The 17,371-nt window shown below is 59.2% G+C and overlaps 1 protein-coding gene across 1 annotated transcript in view; it reads right to left on the bottom strand.

The window, feature by feature from the left end:
* The window catches only part of PPARGC1B (PPARG coactivator 1 beta), a 58,235-nt gene that overhangs the window by 9,700 nt on the left and 31,164 nt on the right, over window positions 1-17,371 (bottom strand). The window contains exons 2-11 of the mRNA XM_072873175.1: window positions 12,273-12,446; window positions 9,502-9,714; window positions 7,498-7,614; window positions 5,512-6,688; window positions 4,860-4,896; window positions 4,367-4,431; window positions 3,115-3,877; window positions 2,547-2,622; window positions 1,561-1,682; window positions 1,025-1,179 (exon numbers count right to left, since the gene is read on the bottom strand). Coding sequence (XP_072729276.1) covers window positions 1,025-1,179; window positions 1,561-1,682; window positions 2,547-2,622; window positions 3,115-3,877; window positions 4,367-4,431; window positions 4,860-4,896; window positions 5,512-6,688; window positions 7,498-7,614; window positions 9,502-9,714; window positions 12,273-12,446 — 2,899 coding nt within the window. The remainder of the gene's footprint in view (window positions 1-1,024; window positions 1,180-1,560; window positions 1,683-2,546; window positions 2,623-3,114; window positions 3,878-4,366; window positions 4,432-4,859; window positions 4,897-5,511; window positions 6,689-7,497; window positions 7,615-9,501; window positions 9,715-12,272; window positions 12,447-17,371) is intronic.

Below are 17,371 nucleotides of genomic sequence, written 5' to 3'. Positions count from 1 at the left end.
CCCTCCCCCAACACTGCACAGCCATGTGCCAACATCATCACAGGGTGCTATCTGTTGCCTATCTCCTCCATGCCCAAAATGAGAGGCCCTGGGATTTGTTTAGATGAACAACGGGCATTTGCACCCACACCCAAAGTCAGAGGGACTGCTGCTCTGAACAGGTGAGAAGTGCTAAAAGATCGGGCAGTACTTGTGTCGGACTGCACGTCTAGAGGTAAGTCAAGACTTAGGGCTTTATTTTCTGGGCCTCAGTCTCTCATGCAAGAAGTGGGATACTAGAACCACTTCACCCCCTGCAGCGGGTACAGAAATAAATGCGCGGTGTTCGTGAAACACCTGAAGATCACAGCAATGAGGGCTGAGCAAAGCCTGGATCACATTTCTCTTGCAGGACTAGCATAGGGTTTCGCTCCTGTCCCTCAGCTCAGGCTGCAGCCCTACCACCCATGGAAGGACAGGGTCCAGCAAGGCCCTGGCTAATGTGGTCACTGAGTGAGGCAGGAGGTCTTGCAGAAGCCCATACAACACAGAAAGAGTTAATGCGACTGCAGCACATTTCAGTGCTGTCATTTTGGCTTAAAAGTGCATGTGCAGTGTGGTGAATCTGTCCTGCAGAGCAGTAAACCACCCAGGTCACCTCCTGGGCTAATGAGATGTTGCTGACTGCTTTCTCTAACGACTAGGAAGGGAATTCTCTGTTGGGAAGGGTCCAGTACTGTGTAGAAATGCAGCGGAGACAGGATGGGCTGTGGTCAGCTGAGACCCAGCAGCCCTGGAGTGTGATGCTACGTTTTGCACTCCGGGTCCTCACGCAATTGCTTTTCTTCTCTCTCCCTAGTTTCCCAAGCCATCTGACTGAGCTAAGAGCAACTACATGAGCCACAGGAGAGCCGGTGGGCTCTCCCGGCAGGCTCTAAAGAAGTTTAGGATCCTTGCGTGACTAGGGTTCAGCAGTGCAATGTGCCGTTATGGCTCTGTGCTGATAAGCAGGACGCTTTGGAAAAAGCAGCTCCTGCTTTCTTACCCAAGTCAGCGTATCTGGTCCAGAAGAAGTGCCCGAGGCCACCAGAGCTGAGCTGGAACGAAGGCTCGTTCCTCTTCCTTAGCGAGGTACCATTCTTCAGAGATAAGGCGGCATGCTCTGAATACCGGTAGGTGATGAAGCCATATTTATCCCCCCTGAGCAACCAGAGAAAGAATTCAAGATGCGATGGGCCCCTCAGCCCCTCTGATGTGGCTCTGTCCAGCACTGCATCCCTGTCCCTCCATCCCGCTGACTGTCCATCCTGCTGTCCCTCCATCCCACCCATCCTCCCCATGCCTTTGGACCTGGGGACACGCTGCATCTCCTCGCCCAAAGCACCGAGACCATGGGCTCGGCTGACCGAGGGGGTTGGTGTGGCGCAGAGCACTTAACCCCGCCGGCACAATCGCATCACTTGCACACGCACAGCTGGATGCAGGGGTGACCCTGCACTGCCTGGCAGTGCTGATGCTGCTGCAGGAGAGGGGTTGCCTGTAGCCACTGGAGCCCCAGAACGCGGCTCACTCGCCACCCACCTGTTAGTCCTGGACAGAACCTGACACTCCACGATTTCACCAAACACTTCAAAGCGTTTCTTCAGTTCACTGGAGCTCATGCTGCTGGAGAGGTTTCCGATATACACCACCCGGCCTTCCCCCTGGCAAAGCAAGCGAAAGGTTTCAGGCTCCGGGAGCCCGTGCCTCTGTACTGCTGATGGGCGCTGGAAAAGCAGGGCCACCGAGGAGCCCCAGGGAGCCAGCGCAGGAGCCAGGCTGCAGCAGGGTGATGCTGCCGCGGGCACAGCCTGACATTTCCAGGGTCTGGCTGTCTCTGCTCCAGCTAGCCCCCAGGACACCACTGCTGCAGGGGACAGCCATATCCATGTCCCTTGGGACGGTGTTACAGCCAGGCTGAAGCAGCCACCCCCGCCTTCTTCTCATTTAAATTTCTCCTTCATTCCTGCAGCTTTTTCAGCTTCTCCTCGTGAAGATGCCAGCAAATATTCCCAAGAATTGCTAGGGGCAAAATCCAATTGCATTGCAGAAAAAAAATGCCAGAGGCATGTGTGAGTGTGTGTGTATGCGCACAACAGTGGAGACGACCAACAGTAATTTCCCTGCATGCCCACCACCCCACCCAGCTCCCACCGGTGGGCACACGCAGGGTTCCCGGTGCATAAGGCCGCCTGTGCAGCAGGACCGCATCCATAACGGCTGAGCAGCTTCAGGGATTCCTCAGCTCATCCCGCTAATTGCCAATGCCACATGCACTGAAGCACCGGTGTAGGATGCTCGGGCATTTCTGCGCCAAGGACTCTGTGTATTGCCAATCGCTGGTGGCTTCCACTTCATGCTAGGTTTTTCTCTCCCCCCTCCACCCCCATGTCCTTGCTTAACACTGGCCTCGAACAAAGGGATGCTGAAGCCAGGGCTAATGGGCTCCACCGCTGCTTTTCTGGAGCAGGAGATGAACTGAGGGCTGGGGATTGCTTTGTCCCAGCGCAGGGTCCCCGCTCACTTACGATGGCTTTTTCCCGTCTCTTCTCCAGCTGGCCCCGGTGCCTGCTCCCGCCCTGACACTGCTCGCTGTTCTCACACCTGGGAAGCGAGGGAGAGATCAGCAGGGGCAGGGGATCCAGCAGAGAAAGCTTCAAACATCAAAGAGAAGCCAAGGCACACAGCATCTGCAGCAGTGGGTGGGCGGGCGCTCAGAAGCACTGGCAGCCGAGGAGAGACGGGGGTCTGGAAACACTGGAAAGGACACTGGAAAGTCCTTTCTGATAGGTGCCGTAGGGGGGTCCCAGCCAGCGCTCACCCCTTCCCAGGCACGGCTCCAGCCTCCCATGCCCCATCGCCCCCAGTGCGATGGAAATCCCTGGCTGCTTCCCCCCGGTGCTGCTTTCTCTGGCCATGGCTGATGTTTTCAGCAGCTGCTGATGTAGTACCAATTATTTCAGTGGTTTTTCTTTCATTAATTAGCATCTTTATTACTTGGGCTAGCAGACCAGAGAGAGCTGGGCTGCCATGCACTGGGGCAAAAACACAGCATGCAAGAACAGCCCCATGTGCCTCCTCCACTGCTCCCTGTACCTGAAGGTCCGTCTGCTTGCGGGCGATCGGGATCGGCAGCACGAAGACCCCGAGCTGGACCTGCTCCGGGAACAGTAATGCAAACTGGTCCTGGAAAGGGGGTTTCTCCGCAGGCACAGCTTGGTGATGCCGTGCTCCTCCTCCTCCTCTTCCTCCTCCTCCTCCTCCACAGGGGAGCCGCTCTCACTGCAGCTGTCTTCAAAGACGGTGTCATACTCAGGGGTCTTGCAGAAGACCATGTCCTCGTCATCGAGAGCACTGTCCAGAAAGCCAAAATGCTTCGTTAAGCTGGCTCTGATCTCCTGGTCTCTCAGCTGCTTGACGCCATCCTTCCACAGCATCTCGCTGCCTGCCTCCTTGCCACCAAGGTCCAGCCCCTGGTAGTGGGCAGCTGGGACCCTCCTCTTGTGCTCTGTCTCCGCCTGGCCCAGGGGCTCCCACGACTTGAGCACCTTCCTCTGCAGGGCAGCCTCGGGCTTCAGCACCTGGCAGTAGTCATGGTCCCCGAAGGAGCGGGAGAAGGGCCGCTTGAGCAAGCCCTGCTGCTCAGGGAGCATGGGGCGCCCGGCAGCTCGGCTAAGGTGGGCGAAGAGCTCTGTCCTCTCGGGGTGCTTCCTGGGGGCTTTCCAGGAGGCTGCCAGGTCCCCTGCACCCCCGAGGCTGGGCGCTGTCCCGTCCTCCTTCCCTGGCTCCTGGGGGATGTCTGGCTTGTACAGGTCCTCCTCGGCAGGCTTGTACGGCGGAGTGGTGGGCGGTGTGAGACCTGACCCCCCCGAACAAAGGGCAGGAGTCAGCTCTACCCCTGCTGTCCTGCCCCGTCCCACCCTGACGCCTGAGCTGCACCAGGCGTTGCAAGGAAGGGAGGCTGCTCAGCCCCTGCAGCCTCATCCATCCAGTGGCACGTGGGGAACAAGGATGCCTGATCCCAGAAGGGACCAGAGGACTCTCCCTTCCCTCCTGGCTCATGCAGGGGCCCCCTGAACTGCCCCCCCCATCCCAAATGCGTCCCCCCCAGCACTGGCATCTCAAGGATGCAGCTTGCGAGCTGCTTGCAGTGCTCGGATGCAGAGGCAGCGCACGGGAAGTCCCCTGCATTTGTGATGCAAAAGGGGGCTCCTGGGTCGGGGGATGAACATTCTCGCTCAGCTGGGCTCAGCTGGAGCCAGCAACTCCAGGCTGAATTTAGGGTAAATTTGCCCCCTTGCAGCAGAGAGGATTTTTGCAAAACTAAAAAATTAAAAGCCTGTCCTACCTGCTGTCCCACACAGCTCTACGGTCAGCATCGGCTCAAAGTTTCTCTTCCCAAAGGTCGGGTCACTGGAGAAGAGGAGAAAATAAGGAGAGAGAAGGTGTTTAGGTGAACCACAGTCCCCAAAACACAAAAGGAAGATGAGAAAACACTGCCTGCAAGCGAGCCCTCCCACCACAGCTAGTGCCTGATGGAGTAACCCTGTGGAGCGGTGCGAGGGGCAGCGGGGCGAGCAGCGTGCCCTCCCTGTCCCAGCCAGCGCTCCGGGGCATGTTGCCCCTGATGCGCAGAAATGCCCTGCCCTCGGCCCGGGGCTCTCCGAGCTCCTTGCACCCGAGCGAGGACCGTGGCTCCCCACAGCCCCGCGCCCAGCTGCATGGCTCAGTCTGCTCTGCCAAAGCAGCTTCGCTTTGTCACCGCAGATGCATGCCCAGCCAGACAAACCGAGGCAGCTTTCCAGCCCCCACACAGTTTGTTTAGCCCTGTGTGCACTTACGTTTGTGCCAGGGACAGCGTGAGACACCTCGGTGTTTCTGAAAGGCAGGGAGAGAAGCAGGTTACCAGCGGAACTGTGCTCCCTCCAGCGCCCACGGTGCTCGTGGTGGGAGCCAGGGACCCTCTGCCTGCCCTGCCCTGGTGGGGGGCCAGGAACCGTGGGCTTTGCCTGCCTGCGAGGCAGCAGCGTCTGCGGGAGGGCTAACACTGCCAGGGGTGAGCCATTCATGCTCACCAAGCGCTTGCGGATAGCTGCAATTTTGGGGCACCGGTGCAGGTGAACACCGGTGCCCAGGCACAGGGCGAGCCCATGGGGAAAAGAGACCCGGAAGGATGGGGCAGCCCTGGTCCCTGCTACACCAATTCCTTCATCTCGTTATAAGGATGGGGAAATGGAGGCGGAAGGCCCCCATGGAGTGAAACAGAACCCCAAAACCAGAACAGGGCCCCATCTCCCCAACTCCCCATGCATGGGATCCCACAGACAGCCAGCACATGGGACAGCTCGGCTGTGCTTGGGGCTGTTCACAGCTTCACCGCCAGCTGAGTGCCAGGCGCCTGGCCAGCAGTGCTCGCCTGCGGCAGGAATGGCACGGGCAGCGCGGGCACACCAGGGAGGGGCAAGCAGAGCGACAGCCCCCGGCCCCCCTCACCTGCTAGCTCCAGGAGGGCACGGCGCTGGCTCTCAGCCCCATCGCCCACCTCGCCATCCCCCGGGGAGCCCAGGGAGAGGGTCTGGGGCTCTGCCGGTGGTGCCGTGCTCCCGCCGTCTCCCTCCTCTGTGCTCCCCACCTCCACTTCGGCCGCGGGCTCTTCGGCAGAGAAGCCCTCCAGTGCTGGGCACGGTGCAGGCTCTCTGCAGGCCAGGGTGTCCCGGGGGCCACAGCCATCCCCTGCCTCCCAAGGGATGGGGGGCTCGGGGGGTGGCTCGTCGAGGAAGGAGAGCCAGTGGCCGAGCTCAGGGTTGAGTCTCTTTGACCGGCGGACAGCATAAACGATGCTCTCCTGCTTGCGGGCCACCTTCCCCGCAGCTGCGGCCGGGGCACCCACACGCTTCCCAGCATCGTCCTCGAGGCCACCCGGCTCCCGTGGTGCCTCTGCCTCGGCCCCGGGGCTCTGCTGTGGCTCGCCCTTCTCTGGTGCCATTTTGGCTCTGGATGTGCAGGTCCCACCAGCGCCCTCCCCATCCTGGGCCAGTGGCACAGGGGAGTGGGAGCCGGGTGGCCGGGTTAGGGCGGCATACACGGGCTTGCCCAGGCGGTATGGCTTGCTCACGTCGCACAGCAGGTCCCGTGCCAGCAGCTCCTTCAGGATGGAGAAGGATGCGCCAGGCTTCTTGCAGCCCCCAGCGACCTGCCAGGCGCAGCCCGGCCGGCTCTGGGCACTGCTGGGGGGGGCCAGCTGCGCAGGGCAGTCCGGTTTGGCTCTCTTGAAGGTACTGCTGCAGGGCTGGGGCTTGGCATCAGTGGCATCGCGGGCGGGCAGCTTCCGTGGTGGCAGGCAGTAGGTGTGCATGTAGCGGATGAGCTCCACCACCGAGTGCATCTCCCTCTCGCAAGAGAATTGGCTGCTGGAGCCATCCTCTGCCGAGGAGGGGGGGGTCACCGAGTCGCCGGAGCTCAGCGAGTCCTCGCTGGAATCGCTGTCATCCTCGTGATGGGTGCAGTTGCCTGGGGATGCGTGGTGGCGGCTGCTGGGGCACTCCTCGGGCACCCGGAGGCCTTTGGTCTGGGGGCAGGGGGTGGTGGAGGTGAGGTGCCGGTGCAGCTCGGTGCAGCTGCGGCTCTGCACCTGCGGGACGCTCGCCCTCCTGTCCCGGGGACCCTCCACCTTCAGAAAGGAGAGAGGAGAAAGTCAGCCCCAAGCCCTGCAGCCACGACCTGACACAAGTACCAGGCATGGGGGGAGAATCCCCCCGGGCTAACAGAGCCGCCCCGCATCCTCAAATCCCCCTGTCCTGGCCCACCAGCATCCCGACCTGCCTGGGAGTCAGCCCTACACCCCAGGGGGTTTCCACTGGACACGCGGGGCTGGCAGCCCAACCACTGCCCCTCCAGCAGCTGGCACGCAATGATACTCCCTCTCCCTGGGAGATTTGCTGCTTTTCCCAGGCAATCTAATTTGCTGGGCCTAATGCACCGCACAATTACTATTAGCCAAGTAGAAAAATCTTTGATGGGAACTTCTGCTGGGTTTCAGGAGATTAGCTTAAGCAACGGGGTCGGCTCTGCAGCGCAGCATGCAGCTCTCCCCGGCCGATGGCTCCCAGCTTGGGCTGTGAGTCAGTGGGGAGTGGGGGCGAGGGGGTGGCCAGGGAGCACGCGGGGCTTTCACAAACCAGTGCTCAGGGAAGCTGGGAGAGGCCTGGCCCCACTGGGTCCAAATGAGATTGAGATGTTTCTCAGCCCAGCCCGAAGCCCGAAGGTTTTGCTGAGCCCAGACTGCAGCCCCCGCACAGACAGGGACGGGAACACCATGCGCTGCTGTGCCAGTGGTGACAGTCCCTGCCTGTCCTCAGCCCCTGGCCCAGCTCAGAGGCTGCCCACGCTCCCCAACACCATCCTTCGGTGACTTCCTTTAGGACGGCTCCCGAGAGGTGGGCGCTGGATGGGCTCGAGCTCTGCCCGCTGAGGAAGTACCTTTGTGCAGGGCCGTGCAGGTCGGGACTTAGGGGTCCCCAGGCGCCGGGCGCTCCCATCCCGCTGAGCCTCGCAGCTCGGAGGCGTGTGCGATGGAGAGAGGAGCAACTTCTTCAGCTACAAAGAGAAGCGGCAAGAAAAGGAGTCGGCATCGCAGCGAGGGCAGGAGAAAGTGCCGGCAGGGCCGCAGCCCCTCGGCTCACGCCTGTGCTGAGCACGTTCATTGCTGAGCATCTGACCCAAAAATGGGAGGGGGGGAATTAAAAAGGCAGGGAGGCATTTTCCACCTCTCCGTGGCTGCGGGGGCAGGCACCTGGCCGCACACAGCCCCAAGGGGGTCGGGGCCATCTCTGCAGCATTCACCCATGTCCCCAAGGGCCCCCAGCAGGTCAGGGCAGTGAGGACACGAGGAAATCTACTTCCCAGGGGCATCCCTGCTCCGGTCAAACACACAGGAGCTGTCGTGGTGTCCAAACTTCTCACTCCATCAATTCTGCCCTTAGGTGACAGAGACTTTACATTGGCATGAGTGACAGCTTTGGACTGCTCGCTCGGGTCCCCGTGCAAGGCTCATTTAGCCGAAACATCCAGAGAGGGCTTTGATTCATTAATGAGCTTGCACGGCGTTTCACAGATGCAAGCCCCTGTGGGACCTGTTGAGGATCTTCCCCAACACGCTCTGTCAAGCCCACGGGTGGTGGAAGTGGGGTTCTCCCTGGATTACCCACAGTGCCACCACTTCTGATGGCAAGGTCAGCGTAACATTTTTCTTCTACTCAAAACCATTTTTGGTTAGGGGAAAAAAAAGAAACCCCACACCCAGCAACAGCATTTCATATTCCACCCATGTCGCACTAACAACCGAAGGCGACACAGCTCAACAGCAAGACGACTGCGTAGGCGCCGGGGGACTGCACGGAGAAGACAGATCTGGGGCTCCCGTGCTGGCCGGCGGGCATGGAGCCCCAGGGCGGGCATGGGGGGTTTTAAGGGGTGATAGAAATAGGAGGTGCCCAGGTCAGGGTCTGCCGGGAAACGTCAGCTGGGGCACCCACAGCTTTAGGCATGCAGCTCCTGTTGGTGGAAGCAACCAGCACCTTTTCCCCCCACCCCTGCAACGTATACATCCTATATATACACATACATATTGTGTGTGATATATACCCCCCTGTGCAGGGCGTGGGCGGTGGAAATGCACGCTCTCACCACTGGATGTCACTCCTCCCCGCCACAGCCCCGGCTTTTGGGGAGACACCGGGGCCAGGCTGGGGGTCCCTGGGGGGGACCGTGAGTCCTAGAAGGGAGTGGGCTGAGCACCCCTGACCCAGGAGACCTCCCGGGGATGGCGGTGGCTTGCAGCAAATGCTGCCAGTTAGTGTTGGCCAGGAGGGGGAGTGGGGCTGGAGCCCCAATATTGCAGGGAACCAAGAGGGATGCTCCAGCCACCAAATCTGTAGGGACTGGAGGCCACACAGCCCCTGAGGGGGTTGTGGTGGAAGGCAAGGGGGGTCAAGCCCTCCCGCTGAAACCTGAGGGTATGGGCTGTCCGACACTCCGGCCAAGCCCCCCATCCCTCCTGTGAGAGCAGTGGGGAGCTCGGCCGTGAGGCAGAGCCAGGCAGGAGCAGCCACCGTTGCCCCTGGGCACGGGGCTGGGATGCGCTGGGGAGACCCGTGGGCAGCCCCACATCCACATGCCCGATTAAAAGCAGGTGTGGGTCTTGGCAAAGCAGCCCCCACCCCTTTGACACCCGCCCCCACCCCCTTCATATATATATTTGTATACACACAGCTTGTTCCCGTGAGGATGGTGATGGAGGTGACAGCAATGATGCAGAACATGTATACGTATACAATACAAGTATATGCTTTGGTATTGACGGTTAAAGAGAGTTTTAAGCCTAGAATGAAAAAATTCAGACCTTTGCTTCCTATCATACCCATGCAGCCGGCTTATGAGGGGCTCATCCAAATCCACCTTAAACAGTAGGAAGTGGGTTCTTACTAGAGACAGCTCATCAAACTCGGGGGCCGGGGGCGGCCCCCCCGTGACCGGGGCGGTGGGTTTGGGGGAGGGGGCAGGCGAGGTGTAGGCATGGTTGAGCGTGTCCCCCTCTTCCATAGTTCGGAAGGCAGCCAGGCCCATGTCATCTCCCTGTATATCATCCAATGTCTCGGTGAGGGCTGCCAGCAGCGCTTTGTTCTCGCTGTCTATTATCTGAAAGGAGCAGGCATAGAAGAGAGGGGGAGTTAGGCTGGGCAGAGGGACCGGGGGATGCTGGGCAGGGGGGAAGAGGGGCTGGCAGTGCCACACCAGCACCCACACTTCCCGGTGACCCTGCAGGGGACCTGGGAGAGCTTCTTCCCAGTGGAGCACTGGGATGGAATCAGGGGGAGAGAGACCCAACTGGAAAAGGAGCATCAGTCTGTCCCCTTGCACCCCCAGCAGGAAAATAATGAATCAGAGCATCTTCTCTCCCCATAGTCGCCTCCACCCCACCATGAGGCAAACAGCAGCAGATAAAGGATCTGTGATTAAAAGGCTCCTTGCCCAAATCCTCCTGACTCTGGGCTGCAAGCTCCCCCCCTCGGTGCTGGCTATCGCAGCACTGCTGAGCAGGGCTGGGAGCAGCATCCAGGAGCCCGGGGAGGGGGAAGGCACGGCCCCCTGCCCTCTGCGGGGCAGGGGAGGCCTGAGCAGGCACGGCCGGTTATTCGCAGCTCTCCTGATGGGGAAGGCAAAGAAAACGTGGAGAGCCATAAGCTCAGCCCAGGGCTGCCCAGTGGACAAGAGGGCACAGCCCCCTGGGAGCATGCAGGGGAAGCACAGCCTGGGCTGCACCGCTGGCCAGATGCCACAGCTTGCAACAAGCAGTACGGGGTTTTGTTTTCACTAAAAGCCACCAAACGCAGGCACCTCCAGCTCTACAGGGGCTCTGACCCCTCACACTTAAAGCCAGCTGCACCCAGTGCTCTGCGAGGGACCCTATCGACAGAGCACGGCCCCCTGAACAAGATGGGCCTTGTATTACAGCTCCCCTGATCTACTTTTTTTGGCGAACGATCTGGGGATGCTGAGGGGAGATTTGTGAGTGTCTGGGGCTGTGCCAGGGCTGCGCTGGGCCAGGCAGGGCCACGGCTGCTCCTGCCTACTCCCCGCCAGCCACCCCGACATGCCCCCTCGGGCTCCTCTTTCCATGTGGGCTTCGCCTCGGCTGATGCACCTCCAGCCCTCCCAGCACCGTCCCAGTCCCACACAGCCCCATGAGTTCCCTTCCAGTCTGGAAATATGGTGCAAAAGCCCAGAAGAAGATGCAGAAGCTGAGGAATGGCTGAAGTGAGCCAGGAGTTCCTTCTTTTTAGTCCTCCTCCATCATATTCTGAATGTAAACCATGTCCAACAAGAAGCAGGCTACCATCAGCTATAAAATTAGCACGGGGGTAAATTCAGGCTTGCAAGGAGGACTGTTGACTGCACACAGCCTCCTGTGTTTCTCTCATCTTGTTTGAAATTAAATATATTTTGTTCCGTGCCCTAACCTTGCTCGCAGTTACTAGAGCAGGCTCCAGGGAAAGGCAGCAGGATGCTCCATTTTTGGCTCCATTTCTTTTCCTCCTGTTATTGGCACGAGGCTGCTGTGCATACAAGTTCAGTGGGATACATTTCATCATGCTCCACTGCTCCTAATGGGCCTGTCTTTTGCATTTCTTTTCTGTTTATCTTTTCCCCAGGAAGTTCAGCGGAAAATATGCATCTCGTGATGAAGGCCCCTCAGCTGGACTGGACCATTTTCAAGCACAGCATCAGCATAGCATAAAAGCCAGAGGGTTGTTATTATGGCCAGGTTAGAAAATATTGGGGCTTTTTATTCCCCCCCCCCCTTGTTTAAATACAGATCCTTCTCCCTCCCAAAATGTAACCCAGACTTGGTGACTAGCGGGCACCAGTGGGTCGCAACCTCCTTGTCCGAGGGGGTAAGGGCCTGGGTGCTGCTCAGGAGGGCACAGTGACCCCAGCCCCCAAGGACGAGGCACATTCAGGGCATGGCAAGAGCTTTGGGAAAGGCAAGTGGGCTGCCCAGCCTGCTCTGCCCCCGGTCCCCAGGCAGCCTCTGCAGCTGCCTGCCTCCAACCTGCCTGCGCTGTGCTCACAGCCCTGCCCTGGCACCACAGCTCTGCAAAATGCTCAGCTCTTCTGCGAGGAGGGGAAAAAACATGCTGAGGGACAAAGACCAGCCCTGCCGGTGCCTGGGAGCATCCTCTGCCCCAGCACTACTTTGCACTGTGTGGTCCCGGGTGCCAGCGCAGCGATGGGGCCATCCCAGAGCAAAGGTGAGGAGAGAAACCAGCCGCCCTCTGCCAGAGGGACCCGAGCCCCAAACACAGGGAGGATGTCAGAGTTGGAGAAAGGGGCTGCTTTCTGCTCCTGGGAAAGGAGTATACCTGCCCCACGCCACAGCCCCAAGACCCCCACGCAGCACCCTGGCACACCCTGCCATCCCAGGAACTGAATGGGACCTGCTGTGCACCAGCTGTAATTCCCTTTTAATAATACATCACAGGAGGGCTGGCTTAGCAGCCCTCCTCTGCTCATCCACCTCCTCATTAGCCTTACTCTGCTTGCTCCATTTACAGCCGGCACACAAATTAATGGAGCGCTAATCAGCTGGGGAGGAGCTATTAATAGTTGTGTGGGTCCCCTCCTTCCTTCTCCCTCTCTCCTGCCCTCCCCTTGCCTCCATCCTCGGGTCCCCTGTGCCAGGAGGATGGGGGTACCTGGAAGAGCTCAGAGTCATCAGTGCTGTACTGGCTGGAGTCGGTCTCCGAGTGCTCCCCACACCACTGCAGCTCGCTGAAGCAGCTGGCTGAGTCAAAGTCGCTGGCATCCAGCTGAGACAAGTCAATCTCGGGGAAGTCGGAGTAGAGGTGCTCCTCGCCAGACACCTCGTACTGAGGAGAGAAGAGAAAGGGGGTGAGCCTGCTGCCACGCCAGAGGGGCAGGCAGCAACCACCTGTGGAGACAGCCGGTCTCCCCATGTGCTGTTGCCTCCACTCGAGCCCATTACTCAGACCCTCTTTCGAATCAGCTTTGGCAAGTGGCTCCAGGAGCAATTACACAGCAGTGGAGAGCACAGAGAGCACCTCTTCACTGCACATCTTGCAAATCAGTTTGCTTAGCCTGGTACTGGCACTGCTGGTTACTGAAAGCTGCCCCGCAACTGCCACCAAAGCCCCCTTCTTGTGTCTCGCGCTGTGGCAGGCATCGGAACAGCAGCGTCTGTACGGGAAGAATCTTGTCCCCTCTGGCGAGCAGAAGCTCAAAGCACAGCACAGCCACCTGGACGGCCGTAAAGCAGCTGCTGGTGCTCTTAGGGGAAACTGAAGCCATTCCTGCCTCTGGTGCCCTAAGGGTGACATCCAGGGTTATCCAGGTGCCCTGGGGATCAGCGATAACAGAGCGAGGCAAGAGACTTGGACACACACAAGACAGCAATCCATGGGGCCAGGCTCTGGTGGCCAGCCTCGTGCCCGCTCAGCGTGGCTGCTCCACACCCCGTCCCAGTCCCTGCCACGTGGCAGTGAACCGCTTGGGGAAAGTTCCTCTGGGGAAGCCACACATCCCAAGGCACCGCCAAGGCAATACAGACCCTGGGCCCTGCATCGCACGTGCAGGATGAGAAAAACAGCATGGAAATGAATCAATGTCCGGGTGCACACAGGGCGATGCGAGCTCTAGGAACTGAGCTAAAAATCTCCATTTAACCACAGAAAGCAGCGGGGACCTGCCCCGCTTCTGCCTGGCTCCCAGCTGCTGCCCAGCCACAAAGCCCCATGGCTGCATCCAGCACCCGCGGGAGCGAGGGCTGGCACCGGCATGACCCTGCCCGCACTGCCGCTCGCTGCCTGCACCGAGCCCTTGGGTCATGCTTGGCTTTGCCCACAATGTCCAGGTTCAAACACAGAGGGGAAAGGTCTGGTGTGACTCCTCCTGGTATTGGCTGCCCGGGGGGAGTTTTCTGGCGATGAGGGAAGCAAGTTTATTTACAGAGCAAAGGGATTTTGGAGCAGGCAAACATCTGAGCACATGAGAGAGGCTATGGGGGGGCCTCCCCTCCTGAAGTGCCCTGGAAGGGTCTCCTCCGATGCTCAACGGGAAGGAAAAGGGATTTCAAACTGAGCTGCAGGAATGGAAAAGACAGTGTTTCTCTCTTTCTCTTCTTTTTTTGGGTTTGTTTGTTTTTTTTTTTTAATTGGGATAATCTGGGAGTATTGATTGTGTTCCCAGAAGCTGAGGAGCGTGTGTGCCAGTGCTCCCCACCGGGTTTAGGATACCCTGTGCCACAACAAAGGACACTCCTGTGCACACACGCACACCCCCCCAACCATTTTGCATTCCTCATCTGCTTTCTGCCCCGTTCCCTCCCAGGGGTGGCAAGGAAAGGGTGAGCAGTTTGGAGGATGCAGCAAGGGCAGGAGAGAGCAGCTTCACGGCCAATAGCAAGCCAATGCCACGTCCCAGCAGCGGACCCCTGGCCCAGCTATCCCCACGGCTGCAGCAGGGCAGGGGGCTGCAGGGAGCTGCTGATGCTGCCCCAGCCCCACTGGTGTGGGCAAACCCCACTGGGGGCTGGGGAGCTGCCCCTATGCTGGGGGGATGATGTATCAGGTAGACATCCATGAGCATGGTGCCACCAAGTACATCAGGCACAAAAAAAAATCTATGCAACCCCCTGAACGGCTCCAGCCCAAAACTGGGGCTCTTCAAACCCGCCCTGCAAAAACCTTTGCTCCCTGGGTGGTCAGAACACATGTAGCAGGTCAATGGTCCCTGTCCTCATCACTGCCAGCTCTGGGGGACACAGATGTTACCTTTCCCCCAGCTCTCCTGTCTTCTCTGCTCAGGGGCATCCTGGGCTGCTCTGGGATCAGACATCCTTTGGCCTTTCAAATGTGTCCCTTACCGGCTGTGGCTTGTCCCTGCTTTCCTGCCACCACTCTTGCGCCTGCTCCAGAAAAAGTCTTGCAACAACTTTGGCTCCGCCTTCTCCCCAAATCTTCCCATGGGAACACAGGCAAAAGCTTTTATTTTTAGAAAAGCCATACATACATATATATGTGTCTGTGTGTGTGTGTGTGCGTGCGTTCAATTAAAAATAGCAAAGCAGTCAAATTCTCCTGCTCCTTTTGATATGCCACAAGGGAAAAGATCCTGGTGCTGAGATCACAAGGACCAGCTGACACCAGTGCTCGGGACATCTTTTGATCAACTCCACAGATGTGACATGTCCCCATTGGCAACAGGGCTGGGTAAAAATAAACTCCTGCAATCTAATGCTTCTGAGCTGCCCTCTCTGGGCACCCTGGAGGCAGGAGTGCCCCGGCAGTGCCATGCTGCATGCAGCCATCCCAAGGCAGTGGTTGGCAGTAGATGCTCCCAGGTTCCCAGCTAGCACAGGTCAGAAGTGCCCAAAAACTCATCTCTGCCTGCGTCAGTCCCCCTCCTCCTTGGAAAAAGCAGGGAGAGCCTTTGCTCAGTGCAGCCGCCCACATGGGCACCCAGCAGGGCATCCCATCGTGAAGCTGCAGCTCCAGCCAGCCCCCTCTGGTAGAAAGGGTCATTTAACCGGCCCGGCCACCAAGGACATGAGTCTCTGGAGGGAATCCATCACTCTGAGCACCGCTAGCCCGGCACTGAGCGCTGAGAGCAGAGTCCCTCTGGGCTGGCCGCAGGGGTGGGGGAGGACCCAGCCCCCTGCCCGGGGAGGGGTTGGCAGAGATGGGGAGGCTGCCTGTGGGCACTGGACTTCATCTGCTCTGACTTTCCCTTTTCCCACCCTTTGCATTTCCTGCTGCCTTGGGAGAGGAGTGAACTTTTGTTCTAATTTTACTTGGGAGTTTGTAGGAAGATCAGCCATGGGTTCTTGGTGTGCAGCCAGCAAACACCCATGGAGACATGCTCAAAAATTCAGAGGCATCCTCCAGCCCAGACACCTGGCCCGCGCGCACTGCAGTGTGGCTATGACCAGAAAGCTGCCGGCAGCTCGTTGCGACTTGTCTGATGAATCCCTGCTCCGGGGAAGAGGGACGCCCAGGCGGCTATGCGAGTGCCCCCGTGCCACAGACCTACATCCTTTGGGGGAGCAGGAGCCCAAGCCTGGGCATCCCCTCTGGCAGCCGGAGCACCCGCAGCAGCACCCCGCAGGCAGCTGCACCTGAAAGCCAAAGCCAAAAGGTGGAGGGCACTTGGGGAAACGGCCTCCTGTCAGAGACATCCTCCTCGGCTTTCTTTAAAGCATGAACCAACTCTGACCTCAGCCCTAGCAGAAACGCGATCGCAATTACAGGACAAGGAGGCAGCTGATACTCGCTTGCATGTTGCAAGGAGCTTCGCCTCTGCAGAGGTTTTGCTTGCTGGGAGGACAGAGCATTAACGTTTTCATTCATTTACTGCTGAGCTCGGACAGCCCTTCCCCACTGCAAGGGGTTTATAACTTCAATCCTGGGAGCAGAGGTTGTCCTGGGAGGCCGGCAGGGACCCTCGCACCGAGGGTTTGTGTTCGTTTCGTGCCCCTGCTGAGGCTGGCCGGATCCAGCAGCAGCCGTGCTGTGCGTGCCCGGGGACAGCCTGGAGAGCAGGAGGGCTCTGTGCCCGCCACGGCTGCACTGTCCTGCTGCCAGCCCCACCGTCCACGTCTACCACGGTGGAGCTGGCAATAGCAAGAAAGCACAAGGGACAGTCTCCAAACCGGCAGTCAAGGACGTCCAGAGGTCACCTCGCCAACTCTCCTGTCCTGGGGAGCCTCGGCTGCACCTAAATGTTTCCAGACAAGTACCAGCGGGGCCTCTCCCTAAGCACTGCGGGTGAGGAGGGGCCAGCTCCCCCCCCAGCCTGCACTATGCCTTCTCCTGGGAACCCCATGCGAGCAAATCAGTCTGAGAGCTTCTGGTGGCCCCTTGGTCAGCACCACTTTGTCTCCCGGGGCTGCGAATGGAAGAGCTCCCAGGTGCTCTGGGGACTGCACCCACCAGGGCACCTGCTGCTCTGACTCCCCGTCCCTCTGTAAAGCCCCCAGTCTTTGCCCTTCCCGGGGCAGTGGCAAGGCAGAGCGGGATGAGGAGGTGGCATGGGGGTTAGCTCCATCTCCCTGCCCGATCATGAGGGTGGCCGATGCGGGTAATCATCTCTAGTGTCCCCAGCAGCTCCGGCACATGTCCTGGGCTGGACCTGCAGCAGAGCGAGGGCTGCCACTGGCTGGAGCCACATCCAAGGATGCCCCATTGGGCACAGCTCAGTGCTGGCTCCCAGCGTCGTGGGGACAGCAGATGGCACATTTCCCCTTTCAGGTCTTTCTCCTGCTTTGGAGCAGCATTAACTCTGGTGTGGGAGCATGTGAGGTCTTATCTCTGCAGAGACACGAGGCTCCTCTCCAAGCCCAACTCTAATTCAAATATTGGATTAACGAGACAGGAAATGTTTTCCTCTTTTTCAGTGTCAACTTAGGCTCCTCAGACTAAACTCCCTGGTCAGCAGGGCTGGAGAGGCCAGCTGGGGCCGGGCTGCTGGCTCCCAGGGGCAGCTGTACCCAGCGAGCCCACCAAGAGCAGACCTTGGCTCCACGTGTGTGCAGCCAGCTTGCCCGGGGAGCAGGCAACACGTGGCCTTCCCGCCTGCCAGCCTGAAAACAGGCACCTGCCACCCGGAGTTCATCAGCCTTCAGGCAAATGCTGATGCTTTGGGGTTTTGCCTTCCCTGCAGCAAGCCTGGGAAAGAGGCAGAGGGGCCATGTCACCTCTGAACACCGTCTGGGAGGAACCGCAGCCCTGCTGCCAGGCAATAGCAACCTAAACCAGGGCAAGCAAGAGAGCTCAACTGG

Source organism: Ciconia boyciana, chromosome 9 (assembly GCF_034638445.1).
Source record: "Ciconia boyciana chromosome 9, ASM3463844v1, whole genome shotgun sequence".
In the NCBI taxonomy this organism is placed as follows: domain Eukaryota; kingdom Metazoa; phylum Chordata; class Aves; order Ciconiiformes; family Ciconiidae; genus Ciconia; species Ciconia boyciana.
This window is presented reverse-complemented; position numbering and strand designations above follow the sequence as displayed.